Source organism: Streptopelia decaocto (assembly GCF_964273445.1).
Source record: "Streptopelia decaocto genome assembly, chromosome: 5".
Lineage (NCBI taxonomy): Eukaryota > Metazoa > Chordata > Aves > Columbiformes > Columbidae > Streptopelia > Streptopelia decaocto.
The window spans coordinates 68,933,444-68,952,280 of NC_138659.1; the positions used below are offsets into that span (position 1 = coordinate 68,933,444).

The 18,837-nt window shown below is 48.0% G+C and overlaps 1 protein-coding gene across 1 annotated transcript in view; it reads right to left on the reverse strand.

Moving 5' to 3' along the window:
• Positions 1 to 18,837, reverse strand: part of FAM53B (family with sequence similarity 53 member B) — a 48,668-nt gene that overhangs the window by 24,156 nt on the left and 5,675 nt on the right. Inside the window, exons 2-3 of the mRNA XM_082053344.1 lie at positions 5,361 to 5,593; positions 2,480 to 2,531 (exon numbers count right to left, since the gene is read on the reverse strand). Of these exons, the coding sequence (XP_081909470.1) occupies positions 2,480 to 2,531; positions 5,361 to 5,429 (121 nt within the window). The 5' untranslated portion in view covers positions 5,430 to 5,593. The remainder of the gene's footprint in view (positions 1 to 2,479; positions 2,532 to 5,360; positions 5,594 to 18,837) is intronic.

An 18,837-nucleotide genomic window follows, 5' to 3' on the forward strand; every position in this document is an offset into this window, starting at 1 on the left:
AAACATTTCAATATAGGAAGTCAAAAGTAACACCCCAACTTTCTACTATGCCACCTCCTTTCTCTAACACAGTCACCAATATTTTCACTGGGGGCATGTGATGGAGACTGTGGAGGAAGAAAGTTGAAAAAAGGGGAAAACGCCCTATCCAACAATTAGATAATCCTTATACTTCCAGGTGTTTTAAGGGCCCATCAAGCAGAAGGGAAAAAATAAAATGTTGAATTTATGGTTTTATGCATTTCATCTTTATATAGCCCTCTGCTGGGAAGATTAAAGACAAAACTAATCTTTTCAGTAATATTAATGTATCACTGTCAGGAGTATTTCTCATAAATCTAAAAATCAAAATATTATTTAGTTCACCTTGAGAAGTGAATCTAACATGTGTCATCCTACATACCAAGTCTTTAATAACGTTTACTCATGTATTGAGTTCTGTTACAATCTAGAATTGATTTTCAGATTCTCGTGATGTTTAGTACCTTATGAGGTATTTACATCTGAAATACACGGGCTTTAGTTTACTCTTTTTCCCTACGTTATGCCATGGGTAAGCAGGACCACAGGCTCGCTGTCCTGGGCCAGCTGGGTTTCTTGGTCATGGTCCATTATGCATCCATTGGGACTTTAACCCAACTTCTTCCTTTTCCTTCCTTGAGAAAATTCAGCCAACTTCCCTTCATCCCCCTGACACTGTCCATGGGACTACAACTTTTTGCCTCCCATCAGCTCCACTGCCAGTCCAAACTTCACTGTGTTTATTTATCTCAGTGATCTCCACCAACAGGGACTTGGTCCTTTGACCTGAAATATTCCCCCAGTTTCACATTTGGTGCCATTATAACCACGGGACTTATTTAAAACATTATGCAAGTTTTGATGCTGGATTGCTCTGTGATCACGGCCCACGTTTGAAGACCTTGAAAAGAGCATTTGGGAAAGATGCCTAAAATTAAACCCAAGCAAACCAATGTTCTTGTATGCTGGAGAGCCTGGCTCCTCTTGACTGGGCATAGAATCATAGAACTGTTTTGGTTCCAATGCCCCACAGCCCTTTGGGGAAGAAATTGTTCCCAATATCCAACCTCAACCTCGACTGGCGCAACTTGAGGCCATTTCCTCTCGTCCTATCACTTGTTACTTGGGAGCAGAGACCAACCCCCTCCATGCTCCAAGCTCCTTTCAGGCAGTTCAGAGATCAGAAGGTCTCCCCTCAGCTCCTGTTCTCCAGCTGAACCCCCCAGGTCCCTCAGCCGCTCCCGTCACACTTGTGCTCCAGCCCCTCACCAGCTCCGTTCCCTTCTCTCAACTCGCTCCAGTACCCCAAGGGGCCCAACACTGATGAAGACCATGACGCAAGAAGCTGTGGTCAAGGAGATGAGATTTGGTTCCCTCAGAAAGAGGATAATTTGGCAGCCAAGGAAGACCAGCACAGTGCTACAAAGACACAGGCGGCTTTGTAAAAGCTCTTAATGACAAGCTGCTTTTCAATTAGGAGTAGACTCTTCATATCTGCTGAAGTGCCTGCCAGTGCCCCAGCGCAAGACAAAACCATCTGATTGGGTTTCTTTGTTCCTCACTCATGTTTGACAGGCAGGAGAAAGGGAACAGGCTGTCTCTATCCCTTCTTGACTTGGAAGCTTGTGACTTTCACCTGAAAAAAATCCAAACGCTTTCCATCTTCCCCCACCGCTCCAAATGACCAGAGTTATTGGAGAGCTTGGGAAATATCTCCCCTCAATGAATGTGCTCAGGTCCCATTAACGCTAATGAGAGTTGTGTCCATGAAGAAAAGGGGCAGCCTCTTTGTCTGTAAAGTATTGGCTTTCATACCAAGTAGCTTGGCTCAAACTTGACCTACAATTTTAATTGGGTTTTGAGACTTTGCCTAGTGAATGGCTCCCCCCTACAAAACCCAAAGAGCACAATATAACAGCACATCCTCCAGCACTATCTGCTTTTCAGGATCACCGGCCAAGGCACCAATCTCCCATCAATTTTGGTGGCTGCTCAGCATAAAAATTAATTGCAAGCCCTGACGTGATAGGTATTAAACATCCTATACCATGGTTATCAATCATTTAAGGCAAAAAAAAGACATTTTCCTTATTGTTTGAGGCCTGTCCAAACACGTTGTGCGAAGTGGCAGAATATTTCAGTGGTAATACTGATATTTATTGCCAAATAAAAAGCCATGGTCATGGACTGGATACTCAAACACTATTTCAGACTCAAAATGCTTATAGCCTCGACTGTATGAGTTACTCTAAAAATAAGCAGATATATCAAAGGGGAGGGGAAAGGAGATAAGCAATTCACTGGGCAATGGCAACAGGGCAGGACAAACTCCTCTGGGAAGGCGGGTGGCACGGGGAACGTTTTTTGGAGAGATCCAGCAAGTCATCTTCCCACCCATCACTATAAGGAAGTGGGAGTGGAGGCGGAGTAAATACAGACAGAAGTTTCTGTTACTTACCCATCACGCCACAAGAGAAGAGGGTAGGTCCTTGACTCATCTTTGGAGTGTGCTGCAAACAACCAGAAAAACTATTCACTTCTCACAGACTCAACCGTGGCACCAGAAACCACCCTGGTCCAGCCTCGGCCACCCACGACCGTCCCGTTAGGGCAGGGACAGGGGACAGACCCGGTCACCTTCCCTCAGTGAAATCAAATCTAATTAAACGCTGCAGAGGGTTGGTGTGGAGGTCTGAGCTTGCAGATCACGGCTCCTGCACCTCGTCCTTACCCATGGGAACAGTTGCAGCAAAGTCCCCGCTCCGGGACCCGAACCACCAGAGAAACTAAACCTGGAGGTAAAATTCAGCAGTAATTCTGCACCAGTGCTATCTGACCCCCACTCAAGCCCATTAAAGTCTCCTGTCTAGGTACAAAGCAGCTTTTATTTTGTTTTTTTTTAAAACATATAGTGTGTTTCTAAGGCAAGGCACCCTCATCCCAGGACTTCTGGGAAGTCTGTGTTTGGATTGTGCTAATTTGTGCTAAAAATAGGGAAAAATGCTGCTATATGGATACAAAATAATCCTGGATGCTTTTTTTACACTCTTTTTTTTTTTTTCCCAAGAATTTCTCTCTTGACAGCGTAAGAGACATCATCAGACTTCTAAAAATGGGCATGGACAGTTTTATATACAATAAATCAATATGTCATCTGCAGCCTCATGCCATTTCAGCTATGTCTGCAAAAACACACTTCCATACTAATTCTTATTTTATTAGCCACAAAAATACCCATATTCTGCTTCTGAAGTTTCTCTCTGGCAACGCCGGCCCGTCTTGACTGAGGCTTTACATTACCTGAGGGAAGCATCAGCATGACCTCCCCATTCATCTGTGCTGCTATAGCTGCATTTTATTTGGCCTTCGGCCATCACATATGCACCTTCTTTCCTGATCCATGTTTTACAGGTTGCCTGCTCATTAATAATAATAATAATGATGTAACAATGGCTGACACCTCCCTGCACAGAGCAATCCAATAAAAGGATCTCACTTCATACACAGAATATTGTAGATGTTGAATATAGAGGGATGTGGAGGCAGAAAACAATGATGAGGTGCAGATGGAAACAAGGTAAATAAGGGTTGGTCACCTTCTCCAGAGCATGTTGGCACTTTTCTAGGTAAGCAAGGCTGTTTCTATCTGTCAGCAGGTAGAATTATTCAGGAGACAGCAAGGATGGGCAACTGTCTCCAAAGAGTGGCCCAAGTGGAGCAAAGATGGAAGTGGGACAAGCCCCAGAGACCAGCTACTGCTTGCAAGTGTGGGACGCAGAGGAACATCTTTAGATGACATATGTCTTATATTGAGTATAATTACCATTTCCTAAGAGTTTCACCTACCGCCAAACTGGGAACTGAACCAAATGAGCCCATCGGGCGTTGGTAGGTGATACTGTCCCACTGCTGGGACATTTATTCCCTTTACGTTTTGCTTTTTGGCCTTTCCCATGAAGTCAACTGAAAAATTCTTGCTTTCCTTGGTGGATCAGCCTTCTTGTGAACACCTGCCCCAACTTAACAGCCTGGACAACCAGCCACTCGAGTCGTGTAACCAGGATGATCACTGCAGTACTGACCCAGCCCCAGGGCTGCGGGAGGCACTTGGCAAACACGCGAGGGCAAAGTTTCGCGTTACAGCTCCTCACCTCAGTGCCTGCCATCGGAAATCCAGGCTGCCCATCCCTTCCCGCAGTAGTAGAAGAAACTACTCCTCGTCCACCTCTCCGTAGAAAGTTCCCCTTCACCTCCTGGGGTACAGCGGGTGTGGGATGCTCAGGCTCCCCACTCGCCACACTGAGCAGCAGCCACAGGAGATGCTGCCTTCCTGGCAGCAGCCAATACTAAAGCAAGGATGACTTTCTAATTTATCAATATCCTTCCTTCCCAAATATTACCCTTTTAAGGCAGGATTTAACGGCGCCCATGGCTTGCTCTCCTTCTCTGCCGCACACTGCCGGCACAGCCTGCCTCTGCCCTGGCATGCTGAGTTATCTGCCTGGGAAGCCTGGACAGTCAGTCCATCATCCTCAGCAAACTTAGGCGTTTATATTTCTCTTTATGCTCAAAATGCCCATTTATGGCTAATCTTGCCAGATGCTTCCTGCCCTGTTCCTGCACGCCCTTATCTGAGGCTCTCAGCCCACCCTGCGAGGAAGAGCCTTTCAGTCTACTTTCTTCTCGGACTATGACCATCTCTCCCGGAGGACAGAAGAGAAAAATCCACAACCAGCCTTGCTCTGGGCTTTCTCAGACGACTCTCCATCATCCCATACCTCCTCCTGCCCGTCCTCGCTGGTTCTGACACCGTCCCCCGACAATACATTGCCCCTCATGTCACAGTACCTCAGCCCCACAGCCTCACTCACCCCTTGCAGCATCATTTTGGCTGTTTGCTGCCCCTAATTTGTTTTTCTGTCTGTTCATTGCCTGCTCATTCAGCGTGGTTGGATTTGCATCCCTCCAGGCTGCCAGGGAGGCCGTTAAGTACCACAGCACTGCCCTTCGCCATCTCCCACCTAATCCTGCTCCCCACTTGCTCATCCTCCTATTAATGATGAGCATCTGTTCGCTGTTGGTGAAACAACTTCTCACTTGTGTTATTCACGGCATTGATTTTTTTTTCCGCTCTTTATTCCATTGCGTGCTGACTGAAATTCACATATGCAAAACCAACAGCACTCCAGTCGCCTGCTCCTTGGATATTAATGCGGCTTGGTAGAAATCAGCGATATAAACCATCTAAAGATCTGGCCCTGAAAAACACTCATATTGTAACACTACAGCAAAGCTCCCACCAGCAAATAAGTTTTGAACGAAGATTTCTCAAAGCTTACCAGCTCAGTCCTGCATGTTATGGAGTCAGCACCTTTGTTTTCCCGAGTTTTGGTTAAGATCATCACCATGGTAACGTAGTCCTGCCTCAGAGTCCATCAGGGCTCAGGCCAAGGGTGCCGGCAGCCAAGGTCTGGGGAAGCTCCTCTGTCAGTGCATGTTCCCCCGGGAAAGGCTCAGCCCCGCCGGCTCCTGGGGGGATGTACAGGAACAGCCTCCGAGCACGGAAAACTCCCTGTGCACACAGAGAGAGAAACAGCGTTAATGGACTCACCTGAGAGGGGGAGACGGAAATTGTTGCCCTGAGGGTGGTGAGAGCCTGGCCCAAGTTGCTCAGAGAGGTGGTGGATGAACCATCCCTGGAGACATCCCAGGCCAGGCTGGACGGGGCTCTGAGCAACCTGAGCTGGTGAAGATGTTGGGGTTGGATGAGCTCGGAAGGTCCCTTCAACCCAAACCATTCTATGATTCTCTGGCAGGGTGAAGGTGGGCAATGGGCGAGCACTGCCTGAAAAACACCCCAACGGCGGTTACTCCAGGGGATTATTTATTTTAGGGTCTTAAATATTGTTGGTGGTCCCCTGCAGCCCATCAGCGCGAAGGTGTTTCGCGGGACAGGCACTCGCACGAACTGTTGGAAGCACATAAGGTACACAAGGCGATCCGGAGGGACAGAAGTACACCAGGATAATAAATAGATAAATAAATAATGAATAAATAAACTGATAAATAAACAGGTAAATAGAGTCTCCTCTGAATTCTTCCTTTGAAAAAGGGAACTCACATCCCCTATACCAAAGCTATCGAGGCTTTGAAGGAAAGGCTGATTAAAGCCCCAGGGTCGATCTCACACAAGTCCTTGCCCCCAGACCAACAGGGAGCAGATGTCCAGCAGAAAAAGCCTCTTCAGCATCATTAAGGCTGTGAAATCCCTTGGATGACCCTATCCCACCCCAGCTACTTCCCAATTTCCAACCTGTGAAGAGCTTTTTGGGGAATAAACAAGGCAAAGAGTTGCCTGCAAGGAAGGAGAGAGCTCCCTGCCCTGAAATCCTAAGGGCCACACTATCCATCTTGATCCTTACCTATTTCTTAGGTAGTTTTAGGTAGGAAAAGCTAAAGTGGGCACAAAGAGGAACGTGTATTAAAAAAACAAGCTGCAAGCCAGCCTGATACAGCACCGCACAGACCTGAGCGTGAGTGTTTGCCCAGCTCTGCCTCACCTCCTGGCAACCTCTCCAATAAACTTACTCTCATGTAAAAGCAGACAGATTGCAATTCAAATCTGATTAGAGAAATCAGTGTTTTCCCCAAACCACTCCTCTAATCCTGTTTCGCTATTTCCTTGCCTTGCAGCTGATGCAAACAACAAAACCATCACTTGCACGATCCAAAGAGCATAAAACACCAATCTTGCAACACGCAGTCAAAACCCAACTGTGATATTTAAGGACAATGTTTGCGAAAATGCCACGAAGTATTAAACCTCATTAGGAAGCGATACAGCCCCTCTTCCCAGCTTGTAAATAGTCTTTTCCATGTTCACCTGGATCAGAGCTCGCAATGGTGTTATGAGTAGCTCATTTGAAGGCCAGCTGGCTGGTAAAGAAAAATCACCTTCTATTATTTTGTGAGGACAAAGTTCATCCAGAGTGCAAAGCCAGGATGGGGAAATCAATACATTTTCCAAAGATTTACTGTTCCCAAGGGCACGTGGTACAGTCTCCAGCTTCTTACGGGACACTGATGGGCTTATAATATACAATTTAATGATAGCTTCATCATAAACCTCTGGGCAACCCAATGACCAAATAGAAACTGTCAAGTAGAAAAGCGAAGTATTTCAGACCATCAAAATGAAACATAATTTGCAAGTACAGATCATATAGTTGTACTATGGATAGCCAGGATTTACGTGAGGAGAGCACAATGTATGGAGGATGGAGTGGCTGGAGGACCAGTCGGCAAACACAGCAACTTGTCCCCATCATGGTGGGGCTGCAAAACCCCCAGTGATCCTGGAGGCAGCTCAGACACCTCTGTTACAGCACATAGATCCCCCGGGTTACACTCAGGAGGCTCCCCAAGCCCTGTGTTGGGGACAACTTGGGGACACCAGGCTGTTTTCCAGAAGCAAGCAGAAAGAGGCACTGTACAGTCATTAATAACCTCCACGAGAGTTTTACATTTCTGCATTTTGACAGTCCTTCCATCCAATTTACTGGTATGCAGCAAAACCCAGAGATCCTGTTCAGGAGGGATGGCTATTTATGTCAGGCTCTGAACAAACACGAGGCGAGGGGATGCTCCCCAAAAAAGGGCTGCCGGTGACACCGGCACATAGCCCAGGACAGATGGGGACAACGAAAAGATGCATAGAAGCAAGGACCAAATGAAGACAGCAATTTTAGCCCCATGGTTGCCCCATGGTAGCCCCATAGCTACCATGGTTGAGCCACAGACCAAGGATGAGGAGCAGGGCAGCGGCTGCTCTCGCCGGTGTCCAAGCCCAGATCTGCCAGATCAGAGGTCCCGTTCCCCAAGGAAAAATCCCCTCCTGCCAAACTTGCAGGGCCAGCGGCCTCCCAGAGACTGGCATGCCCAGTGGACAAAAGGTACTTAGACCCCAGTGCGTGCCTCCGAGCTGGGAGAACTAAGCCGGGTTTAATGTCCTGCTCAAGGATGAGGAGCAGAAGGCAATCTGGGAGACTCCAGCCTCCCCGCAGCGCTGGGGTAACCCCCGGAGTACAACTGGTGGTGCCCTCCTGCACCATATTATAGACGGCTAAAGCACACGACAAGGACTAAAAAACACGCAGGATTATATTTTTATCTGCCACAACCTCGGTTGTCCCTGATCCCAATGCAGAGATAGCGATGCTTGCCATGGGGCTGGACTCCGGGGCCATCACCAGCAAGGCAACAGCACGGGAAGCCAAGATCAAACAAGCGTTCAGAGCAGCATGAAAGCAGTTAAGCATGGTTCCTCGTTAACAGGGTATGATTTCTCCCCGAATAATTATCTTTCCCTAAGGTAATGATTAATGTTGCTGCGGCAGGCTCCTACCCGCACCCAGGCAAGTACAGGCAGAGGCTCCCAGCTCGAGCCGGACACCTCGCACCTCCCCACTGCATCTCCTGCAATTAACACAGCCCTAACGAGAACGCAAGCAAACACTGCCCACGCTGCAAGCCAGCATCACCCTGCATCAGGTCCCAGACCTTCGGGTCTGGGGTATTTTTATTTTGAAATAGTCCCCACGAAGCGATTGCAATAAAAAGGAAAAAAAAATCAGCTTTCCAGTGAAATGTGATCTTTGGCTCCTCATCCTGCCTCACCGGGCTCCTGACGCACGGTGTGACCCAGTGCAGTCCTGCCTCGGCATGTCCTCTGGATGCAAACAAGTGGGAGACAGAAACACTTCTGCAGATCCAGGGCTTTCTCCCTATTGACTCCGAGGAGGAAACTACTGTGTATTTATAGACTGGAGGCTTTCACGCACACACATGCCAATACAAAGATACTCTTCAGGGACCATTAATTATTTTAAGACATGTATTTCCTCTTTTGAATCAGATAAAGCAAGTATCTTCATCCCTCCGTCAAGGTTAAGTTTAGACTTGGGACACAGCCACTGGGATGAACTCAATCTCCTGAGCTGCACAGAGCACCCATAAGCAGCATTAGTGCATGGAAACCCTCAAATTTGAGCAAATCTTGCTTTTTCCGTGGGTATTGCTTCAAAACACAGACCAAGCAGAAGTTTCTGTGATCTTTGTAGTTGCGGAGGTGGGGAGAGGTTTCTCTTAGAGCTGCTTTGTGGACAGTATCACAGCAACTGAGTGTTGGGCTTGGAAAACAATTACACTGCAAAAAAAGAGTAAGTCAGATGATTCAACTTTTCATCCACAGACTTGAAAGGTAATGCCTGTGAAAAAATATGCTCCATAAAATGTGCCAGCAAGGAATACAGCCCTAGAGCTGCTCATCTTTAGTGCTAGAGTTAGGTTACGGTTGGACTCAATGATCCTGAAATGATTCTATGATTCTATATATCTGGCCTCTAGCAGAACTCTTCATGAAGACGACTGAGGATCAGCATCAAAAGATTTCAACTTGCTGTGAGACCATCACCCTCCGTCCAGAAAACATTCAGCCCCCATCCAGCCCAAATAATCCATCCCTGGACACATAATCTGACATCAAACCTATTTACAGGCAGAAAAGGCACGCGGGAACGAGGAGCTGGAGCCGTATTTTGCACACTCATACACCTTGCACAGTGGATCACTGTTGTAATATAAATCACTCACCTCTGCAGAATTTTTTAGGAAAAGTAACAAGCGACACAGGACCCTGCGTGCTACCCCAGCACCGCTCCCTGTGCTGTGCATGGAGAAGCATCCAGGCTCCCTTTTGACTACCCAGAAAGTTTTCTTAAATCCCTTGCAAGAGGAAAAGGTGAAGCAGTGCTGACCTTCACAGTATCACAGTATCACAGTATGTTTGGGATTGGAAGGGACCTCAAAAGATCATCTAGTCCAATCCCCCTGCTGGAGCAGGAACACCTAGGTGAGGTCGCACAGGAACATGTCCAGGCGGGTTTTGAATGTCTGCAGAGAAGGAGACTCCACCACTTCACTGGGCAGCCTGTTCCAGTGCTCTGTCACCCTCACTGAGAAGAAGTTTCTTCTCAAATTTAAGTGGAACCTCTTGTGTTCCAGCTTGATCCCATTACCCCTTGTCCTATCATTGTTTGCCACCGAGAAGAGCCTGGCTCCATCCCCATGGCACTCACCCTTTATGTATTTATAAACATTAATAAGGTCTCCCCTTAGTCTCCTCTTCTCCAAACTAAAGAGACCCAGCTCCCTCAGCCTTTCTTCATAAGGGAGATGCTCCACTCCCTTAATCATCTTGGTTGCCCTACGCTGGACCTTAACTTTCTGAATGAAACCCTCTCCAGGCAGAGGATTTCCAGCCGCTTCCAACTCGCTCCCGAACTCCGTGAAAACAGAGGAAGGACAAACACCCAACGCCAGGCTCTGTCCTCGGCGTAGCTGCGGACTTGGCTCCACCGGTACCAGCAGCATCATTCCAAAATGCGACGATGCAACTGAGAGCAAGCTCTGGCTCAGCAGAAAAATATTCCCATCACCAAATTCTGGCTCGCTGTCTCTGGAGAACCAACAAAGAAAATGCTACCCAAAGGTATAAGGTGCTTCAGGAGCAAGGCTGGAGCAAGCCAAGCCTCCCAGCTCAGCGCATCTGCTGGAGCCACTGGTTCATACCAGGGCAGGCTCAATAACACCGGTTCAGAAGTTGTGAATGCCACCAAAGGAGCAACGAATCCGAGTAAGGACTGAGGCAGCAGTTTGATATAAATGGCCCTCCGAGAGGAAAAGCAGAACATGCAGCTTGGCAGTGGAAAAAGTCAACCTCGCCTCGTCCGAGCAGAAAATGAGCTGAGCAAAGAGCCACTCTGATCACAAAGCTTATTTAACAGTTTAGACCCACATGTCTGAAGAACAAACCTAATCCCTCCGGGCCATACCCTGAGCATGTTTCAAAGGCTTAAACACCCTCCTCTTCCCACTAATTAGACAGAAATTCCCTTCTTGCTACGCAGATCCCTATTTCTCCATGAGGACAGACTGCTGCGGAGCCCGGGCACATCACATCCAGCCAACCCCCTCCAAACGCTACAGGTGATTTAGAAAGAATTTGCGGAGACAGCCAAAACTGGTTACTGCAATTGAAAATTGTGGTGTTTAATGCTTTCTACAGGCTATCACATTGCAGTTTTTATCCAGACTCAAAACCATGTCCCCCCACCCCACCCCTCCACTTCTTAGGAGGGATTTGGGGCTGCATCAAGTCTCCTTGTTGCACAGCCTGACTCACCTGCAGTGCTTTGGACAACACCAAGAGGTACCTCTTCAATTTGTTAATTTATTGCATTACTAATTTGGAAAAAATGCTTGAAGGCTATCATTTGCATGTAGCGAAACGTGGGCTCATTTCTGCACTTGGGCAATAACTTGCCTTCTGCAGCAGGGCTGATAGATGCTGAGCTCTGGGCAGCTTGCTCCCCTTGCATGAGTGCTCTTCCATGTCATTAGCAAATACTGATTTTATTATGGGGTAAAAACCTCCAATAAATGTGAAAGATGCCATTCAGTTCCTGAGAAGAAGCCTTTACGCTCTGAAAATGCCCCGTGGGCTAAGTCCTGAGTAAACAGGATCATGAGTCAAGCGCACGTGACTTCAAAGGACAGAATTTCCACGGATGCAGCCGCGTCGGGATCATCCCCTGGGACTCCATCGAGAGGAAAGAGCTGCCCCGGGCTGCCCAGAATGGCTGGAGCACTGCTCCGTCTGACCCTGAGCCTCCGGTCACCTCCTCCTGCTCCGGGAAGGGCAAGAGGCAGGAGACGGGTCCGGTGCAGGAGAACACACGTCCCACATGGTGCCCGACTCCTGCCCAGCAAGCTCCAGGTACTCGGTAATTACCAGCCAAAGAAAAGAAGAAAGAAATGTCCTCCTCCGCCTCCTGCTTGCAGCTAGACTAGACTTTTCCACCATAAAGACACAGTTTCAGCATGAATTAATACGTGAAAGGCTTGCCTACGCTTAACATTTTTAAAGGCTAGCATAGCAAAGGGGAAAGCAGTAATGGGTTGTGTTTAAGACGAGCACCGCTCCCGTACGTCTGCACGGCTTTGAGAAGCACATCACCTCGGTGCTCACGGCCAGCAGCTTCACACAGGAACAGAGGTTCTCAGCAAGGCAGCCCGGCACTCACAGGTGCCGTGGAGCTGCCAGCACAGGACAGCGGGACGGAGCCAACCTCTACAGCCACACTAACCAAATGACGGCCAAAAGGAGCTTGAGGTTTACCGCAACATCACCCATCTCGAGGGACTGTGGTAGGAACAGAAAACACAATGCGCAGCCACCACGGACGGCCACCTGGCTTACAGAGATCCGAGATGAACGCTCACTACCAAGAACAACAGATGTACCAGGGGCTTGCCCATAACCATAAATTAATTACTAAGCAAATAAAAATCTATTATTTCAATCCTATCTCTTGCTCCTAGTGCCCGGGTCCTGCCTCAACCTGACGCCAAAGTCACGCACGGCAGAGGGTCCCCAGCACCCTGAGCCCCAAAACACACATCCAAACACCCCCAGCCTCTAAAAAGAGCCTGAAGTCCAAGCTCACACGCAGACCTACACGTTTGGTTGGACCTCATCTGCAGGCAAGCTCTCACCAAAAAGAAATAAGGGCAACTGAGGAAAGTTACACACCATCTAGTTGAATAACCACATCAGGTTTATTGCCCCCATGCTCTCAAGGAATAGGAGTGGCAGGGGAACAACTCCCGTACACGCGAGCGGCGGAGAGGGACCGAAAGGACAGGGCAGGGACAGAGGTGCGTTGTCTCAACATCTTAGCTCGAAGAAAATGGTGCTGGCAGTGACTTTGCCTTTTCCTCCCTGGCAACTGAAAAGGAAAAGAAGAGAGCAAAATTAGTAACTGCAAAACAGCGACCGGCAAGCGAGGAGGCTGCTGGTGAATTCGATGTGCAAAGAGACCCAGCTCACTGCACAAAATCTCATGTGCGGTAGTTAAAGAGAAGAGCACACGCATTTGGAGCATTGACATTGGGTCTTAAATATCTTTGGGTTGCACATCCAGCCTGTACATAATTTTTTGTGGAGGACCAGCATCAGAACATTGTAGGATGATGAGGGTGCATCTCCAGCACATCGCTCTGCCGTGGAGCAACTCCAGGGCCAGCTCAGCCCAAAGTCACACATGGCAGAGCTCAGCCCCACAAGCCCAGCGTCCTCATCCCCAGCAGGACTGTCTCCAAGAACACAGCCACACTGGTTTGGGGACAGACACCACCAATATCTCTGTAGAGCATCACATGGATCGTATTGATACATCCTATGGGATGCTCTTAGTCCCAATGACTCCAGAAATGGCACATCCTCTTCAAGCAAACATGTAATCATTGCCTAATCCACTCATTAGGGGACTGCTGCTAATTCTGAGTAATATTTCCAAGGATTATTGGAAATATTACTCCCAAGGAAAACTACTTCGAAGGAATATTGGAAATACTTGCCCAAGGGCTGTCTCTGGAGAAGAACAGCTGAAGCAGCAGCAGCAGTTCAACCCGCTGGGCCAACAAACCATCTCACCTTTCTGCTTTTTTTTTTTTTTCCCCAGTCGTGAGATTTATTACAAGAATTTGCAATGGTCTGTGAGACACTGTGAGTGTTGGCCACGCTCCCAAAAGCTGAGGAATTGCTGAATTGAGAATTGCTTTGGCTGCTTAATCTCAACAACCAGGGATGCTGAACAAGCCAGCAGAGTCCAGGTTTACTTTTAATTACCGCTCAGAGCGTGCTGCTCTAGTAAACAGACACAAAAAACAATTCTTGTTTCTTCCTTATATTGTTTTCCCATATACAACCTAAGATGTCTAAGACAGAGACGGTAAACACAGCCCCATCATGCCATTTCTACAGACTCACTTCTCAAGCAAAACCGACTTCAAATAGCACATATAATAATAGCATATTAAAATAATACCCACCTCTAACACGGCATCCACCTACTTACAGCCAGATAATAACGCTCTGAGGGTTAAGGAGGCTTCTTGGCCAGCTTCCTTGCTTGCTCACAAGTCTTGGGGTCTCCACGAGAAGCACATCTCAGAGCTGCAAAGCGAGCTCAGTGTCGCAACACCGACCGTAACGTTTTAAACTCATCAGTGACCACCAAAAAAACCACCACACGGACCAAGAACAAGGAAGATCTGGGTCATCTTGTAGTGTAATTGAGGAAAGCTTGTCAAGCACCAGAGCACCATCATCGGTCTATGAACAGATTTGGATCCTGCCTGCAAGTCAGATTTCTCCCTTTTTCAAGGCTGAGCTGGAGAATCGGTAGAGGCTGATGTCCTCTAAAGAAATATCTGAACTTAAATCAGGGAAATATTGGATGTATGCATCAATTGCAGGCTTCACATCACCCCTAACACATCCCCTTTATGGATAAATACCCTGAGACTGCAGAACCTCACATGAAGCCCAGCAAAATGATGACTTAGCACCTTCCAAAATTTGAAATCACCTACCTGAACTAAGCAGGCAACATATTAAGAGTTTCAAATGCTTTCAGTAGACGGTCTCTGTGCCCACACAAGGCACCACGCGTACCCACCCTCACCTGCAAACCCTACAAGCCCACTGTTTGCATTAGAACAAAGTACTTTTGCTCTTGGGCAATCTCTGGGGTTTCACTCCTCAGCTGAGAAATAGCTTTCAAAGAGCTCCTTGGCTCCTGAAAGATGAACCTGGAGCCTTTATTAATCCTCCTAGCGACCGAAAGGCACATTTCCCCGTTGTTTGTCCATCCGTTGCCATCAACATTGCGCTGGCAAGAGGAAGGTACAGCCCCGGCGCATCCGCAGAGATAGGGGAGGAATCCTCCAGGGCTGGGAAACCTTTGCCCAAGCTGCCACCTCCGTCTCGCCCGCACGCCAGGAATAAATTTCAGAGCCCTGCATCTCACATAAATCTCTTAAAACGAACGAGGAGCCAAACATCTGTGAGTTGTCTGAATTAGCGTGAATTTGGCAGACTGAACAGCAAACTTGTATCGCCCCGCAGCCTTCAAATTTCTTGTTTTCCTCGGGTTCATTAAATACATAACAATCTGTTACCAGAAGACAGTTCCTACGTGCACGGGCTGCCAAGGAGCTGGTTTTGATAGCTCTGGTGGAGCTGGGGGAATGTGAGGGAAGAAGAATAGGCTCTTAATTAAGCAGCAGGTCAAGGAGACAATGGTTTGCAACCACCCTGTGTCCTCCAGCAAAGCCCACTGCATGGCAAGGCTATTTCCAACACATAAACCTGGTGCAGTCAAAGCTGGAGGTGATTTTGGGAAGTTTTATGAGGCACAGAGTTTAAGAGTGTGGGACAAGCATGGGGAGATGCCTTCAAAAGCCAAGGGTGTCCTGCAGCATCATCCCACCTGGGTGGGATGACCACGCTGCATTCAGATGGAGATTCACAGAATGGTTTGGGTGGGAAGGGATCATCTAGTCCAACCCCTGCCCTGAGCAGGGACATCTTCACCAGCTCAGGTTGCTCAGAGCCCCGTGCAGCCTGGCCTGGGATGTCTCCAGGGATGGTTCAGCCACCACCTCTCTGGCCAACCTGGGCCAGGCTCTCACCACCCTTAGAGTCAAAACTTTCTTCCTCATGTCCAGCCTGAATCTCCTTCCTTTCATTTAAAATCATCACCCCTTGTCCTGTTGCAACAGGCCCTGCTGAAAAGTCTGTCCCCAAACCCAGGCTCTTTGAGGGTTATTCATACCCGTGAGCAGAGCCCTGGGCACAAGGCATCCCCCATACCCAGGGAAATTTGGGGTTCCCACAGCTGCTGGGCAAATCAGGCAGCAGGGACGGCATCGCCAACACCAAGCCATGGGCAGAATGCTGTGATGCTGTGATGGGGAACAGCACCGGAGGCTTCACCTTCCCTCCAAGGAATCCTTTCGCTACAAGGAAGAAGTCAAAGCAAACACCCACTCACCGTATTTACCCATTTAAATCAAAGCCAAGCACCACCAAAACGCGCCCGACAGCATTTCCACGGAGTCATTCATTGAGAGGCTGGACTTGGGCTTCAGCCGGCGTTTTTAATATTGCAGGGCGACGCTTGCGAGGCTGGAATAATACAGAATCTGTTGCTATAACACGCTCGCAGCTCCTGCAAGGTGTCAGCAGCACGTACAGCCCAAACCTCCTGCGGATTTGGCTCCTTCGGGGGCTCCCCAAGGGCCAGGAAACAAAATGTTCCCCCCACAGCACTGCAAACCACGGGTACAGCTCCAGAGAGCCGGTTCTTGTTGCCCCAAAGCGAGGGATCCCATCACACAATCACCTAGACAAACAATAATTCCCCCAGCATTGGGATTCTCCAACCCCTGGAGATGCCCAATTCCCATGTAGCTGAAGTGGGGCGGGATGAGCCCCACTATAGCTTGGCACTCACAAAAGCCCAGATTTTGCAGCCTGTCTCGGAGACAAGAAAAGAAAAGGAAATTTTAAAAAGTGGAAATGAAAACAGTCCCTGCTTTTATTTGGGCTGGCAGAATCACCATCTTGCCCAGCCTGCCTCGAGCTCATTTATGACAGTGTGAACACACAGTAAAAGGGGAAAATAAAGAAAATCTGCATTTTAGTCTCTGCCTCTGGGTATTCTCCATATATCCCTCTTCCTCCCACCCCACAAGTGAAAATCAGGAGAAACAGATCTCTCTGTGCCGTGGAAGCGCAAAGGACAGAGGGGTCGGTCCCAGCATGGTGTGAACCACGAAGTGCCCTCCCAAATCAGCATCCCAAGGAGAACCGACCTCCACGTGCATCCCATTCCGGCTCCAGCGCTGCCAGCGGGACACCGGGAAGGGTATCGCACCAGGTATTTTGTCAGTGCGCAAATATGAAGGATTGCCCAGTACAAACAGAGCGGCAAAAACGTCCACATCATAGGGAAAAATATGTATCAACTAATGAGTGCAGGAATTAATGAATCCTAGAATTTGACAATCATTATGAAGTCCCTAAAAGAATGAAACCACCTTAAAATGCATCAGACTGCAAGTTAGATATCAGGCTCTGTTAGAAAACAAGATACAGGGTTTTTTATAGATATTAAGGACAACAAGAAGTCCCACTGACAACACTGAAGTGAGAGAACGGCAGAATGATGCAGAAAAGGGAGAAATGGTCAATACATCCTTAAATGCGAAAGTAAAATGAGAAAGTAGAATGATATAGTAAAGTTTTTTGTCAGGAGTAATCTGGGATGATATTAAACAGCAGGCTCTAAATATAGATCTTTCTTAAACAACAGCTCCAAGTAATTTACACCTATGGCTTTTATGAGATCGCGTCAAGAAGTCTTCTGAGCCACCACCGCCGATGCTGCTGGGACAGGCACAAGCCAGCGTGGTCATTGGGATGGCCCCAAGAAAATGAGCCTCCAAAGCTCAGGTTTCGGTCAGGAAACACAAATAACAGTGAGAAAAGAGCTCTCATCTCACTCAACATCTTTGTGCCGGTGAAAGGGAGCTCTGGTCAAACAGACTTCATTGAAGCGCAGAGGAATGGGTGACAGCTATGAATAAATATTTAGCTGACATGTCTCAAACAGACCCGCAAATAAACGGGCAATATTGGCTTCAACAGGAACTTGCCTTTCACCTTATGACAGGTAATATTTCTGGTGCTAATTGGGAGGAAAACAGGAAAATTAGTGCTGTGCAAGTGACTCAAGAGTGGCAGAGCACTAAATACAAAGAAGAGCAACTTGACAATACCAAACAGAGAAGCAACCAGCACAGGGTTTGACTGAGATGTTAAGATACGCCTTAACAAAATAAATTGCTTGAAAGACATTTTGCTTGGAAGGCAGGGACATGTCCCCAGGCGCCTGCACTGGATCACCAAGGCACGTGGGAGATATAGCCGTGGGCTGGATAAATTTGGGATCTCCAGAAGAAGACACGGTCCTGGCTCTGTGCTCTGCACTCCACAACCACCACGGGCATCTGGAGCCTCCTGCCATGTCTGAGTAAGGTCTGGAGAAGACCCCAGGATTAAGTGAGGGACTTGAAGACATGGATACAGTGCAAGATGGGAGAACATGGAGTGGTAACTGCTGAGGAATGTCCTGATCACCTTCAGAGAGGGAAGGAGATGGAATCATTTTGCTTGGAAAAGATTCTCAAGATCATCAAGTCCAACCATAACCTAACTAAACCATGTCCCTAAGAACCTCATCTATGTGCCTTTTAAACCTCTCCAGGAATGGTGACTCCACCACTGCCTGTTCCAATGCCTGACAGCCCTTTCTGGGAAGAAATTGTTCCCAATATCCAACCTCGACCTCCCTTGGTGCAACTTGAGGCTGTTTCCTCTTGTCCCATCACTTGCTACTTGGGAGCAGAGACCAACCCCCTCCATGCTCCAAGCTCCTTTCAGGCAGTTCAGAGATCAGAAGGTCTCCCCTCAGCTCCTGTTCTCCAGCTGAACCCCCCAGGTCCCTCAGCCACTCCCGTCACACTTGTGCTCCAGCCCCTTCCCCAGATGCTCAGCAGGTCCTTCAGATGGAGCAGAACAGCCGCACAACACCCCCAGCACCACGAGAAGTCGAAATTACGCAGATTCAGAGTCAGGGCAAAGTGCAATTTTTATCCTGAACAGCACGGACAATAATCATCGCAATAAATTACCGGCATAATAAACAACTGTGGTGGGTTCTCAATCAGCAAATGCATTTTTATCTCTGCGCTGGATGGCTTTTCTAAAAGACATGCTCCAGCAAGAATTAATTCAGAAAACTACTAAACCTGGTGATTTGGAATTTTATTTTGTTTTTAAATCAA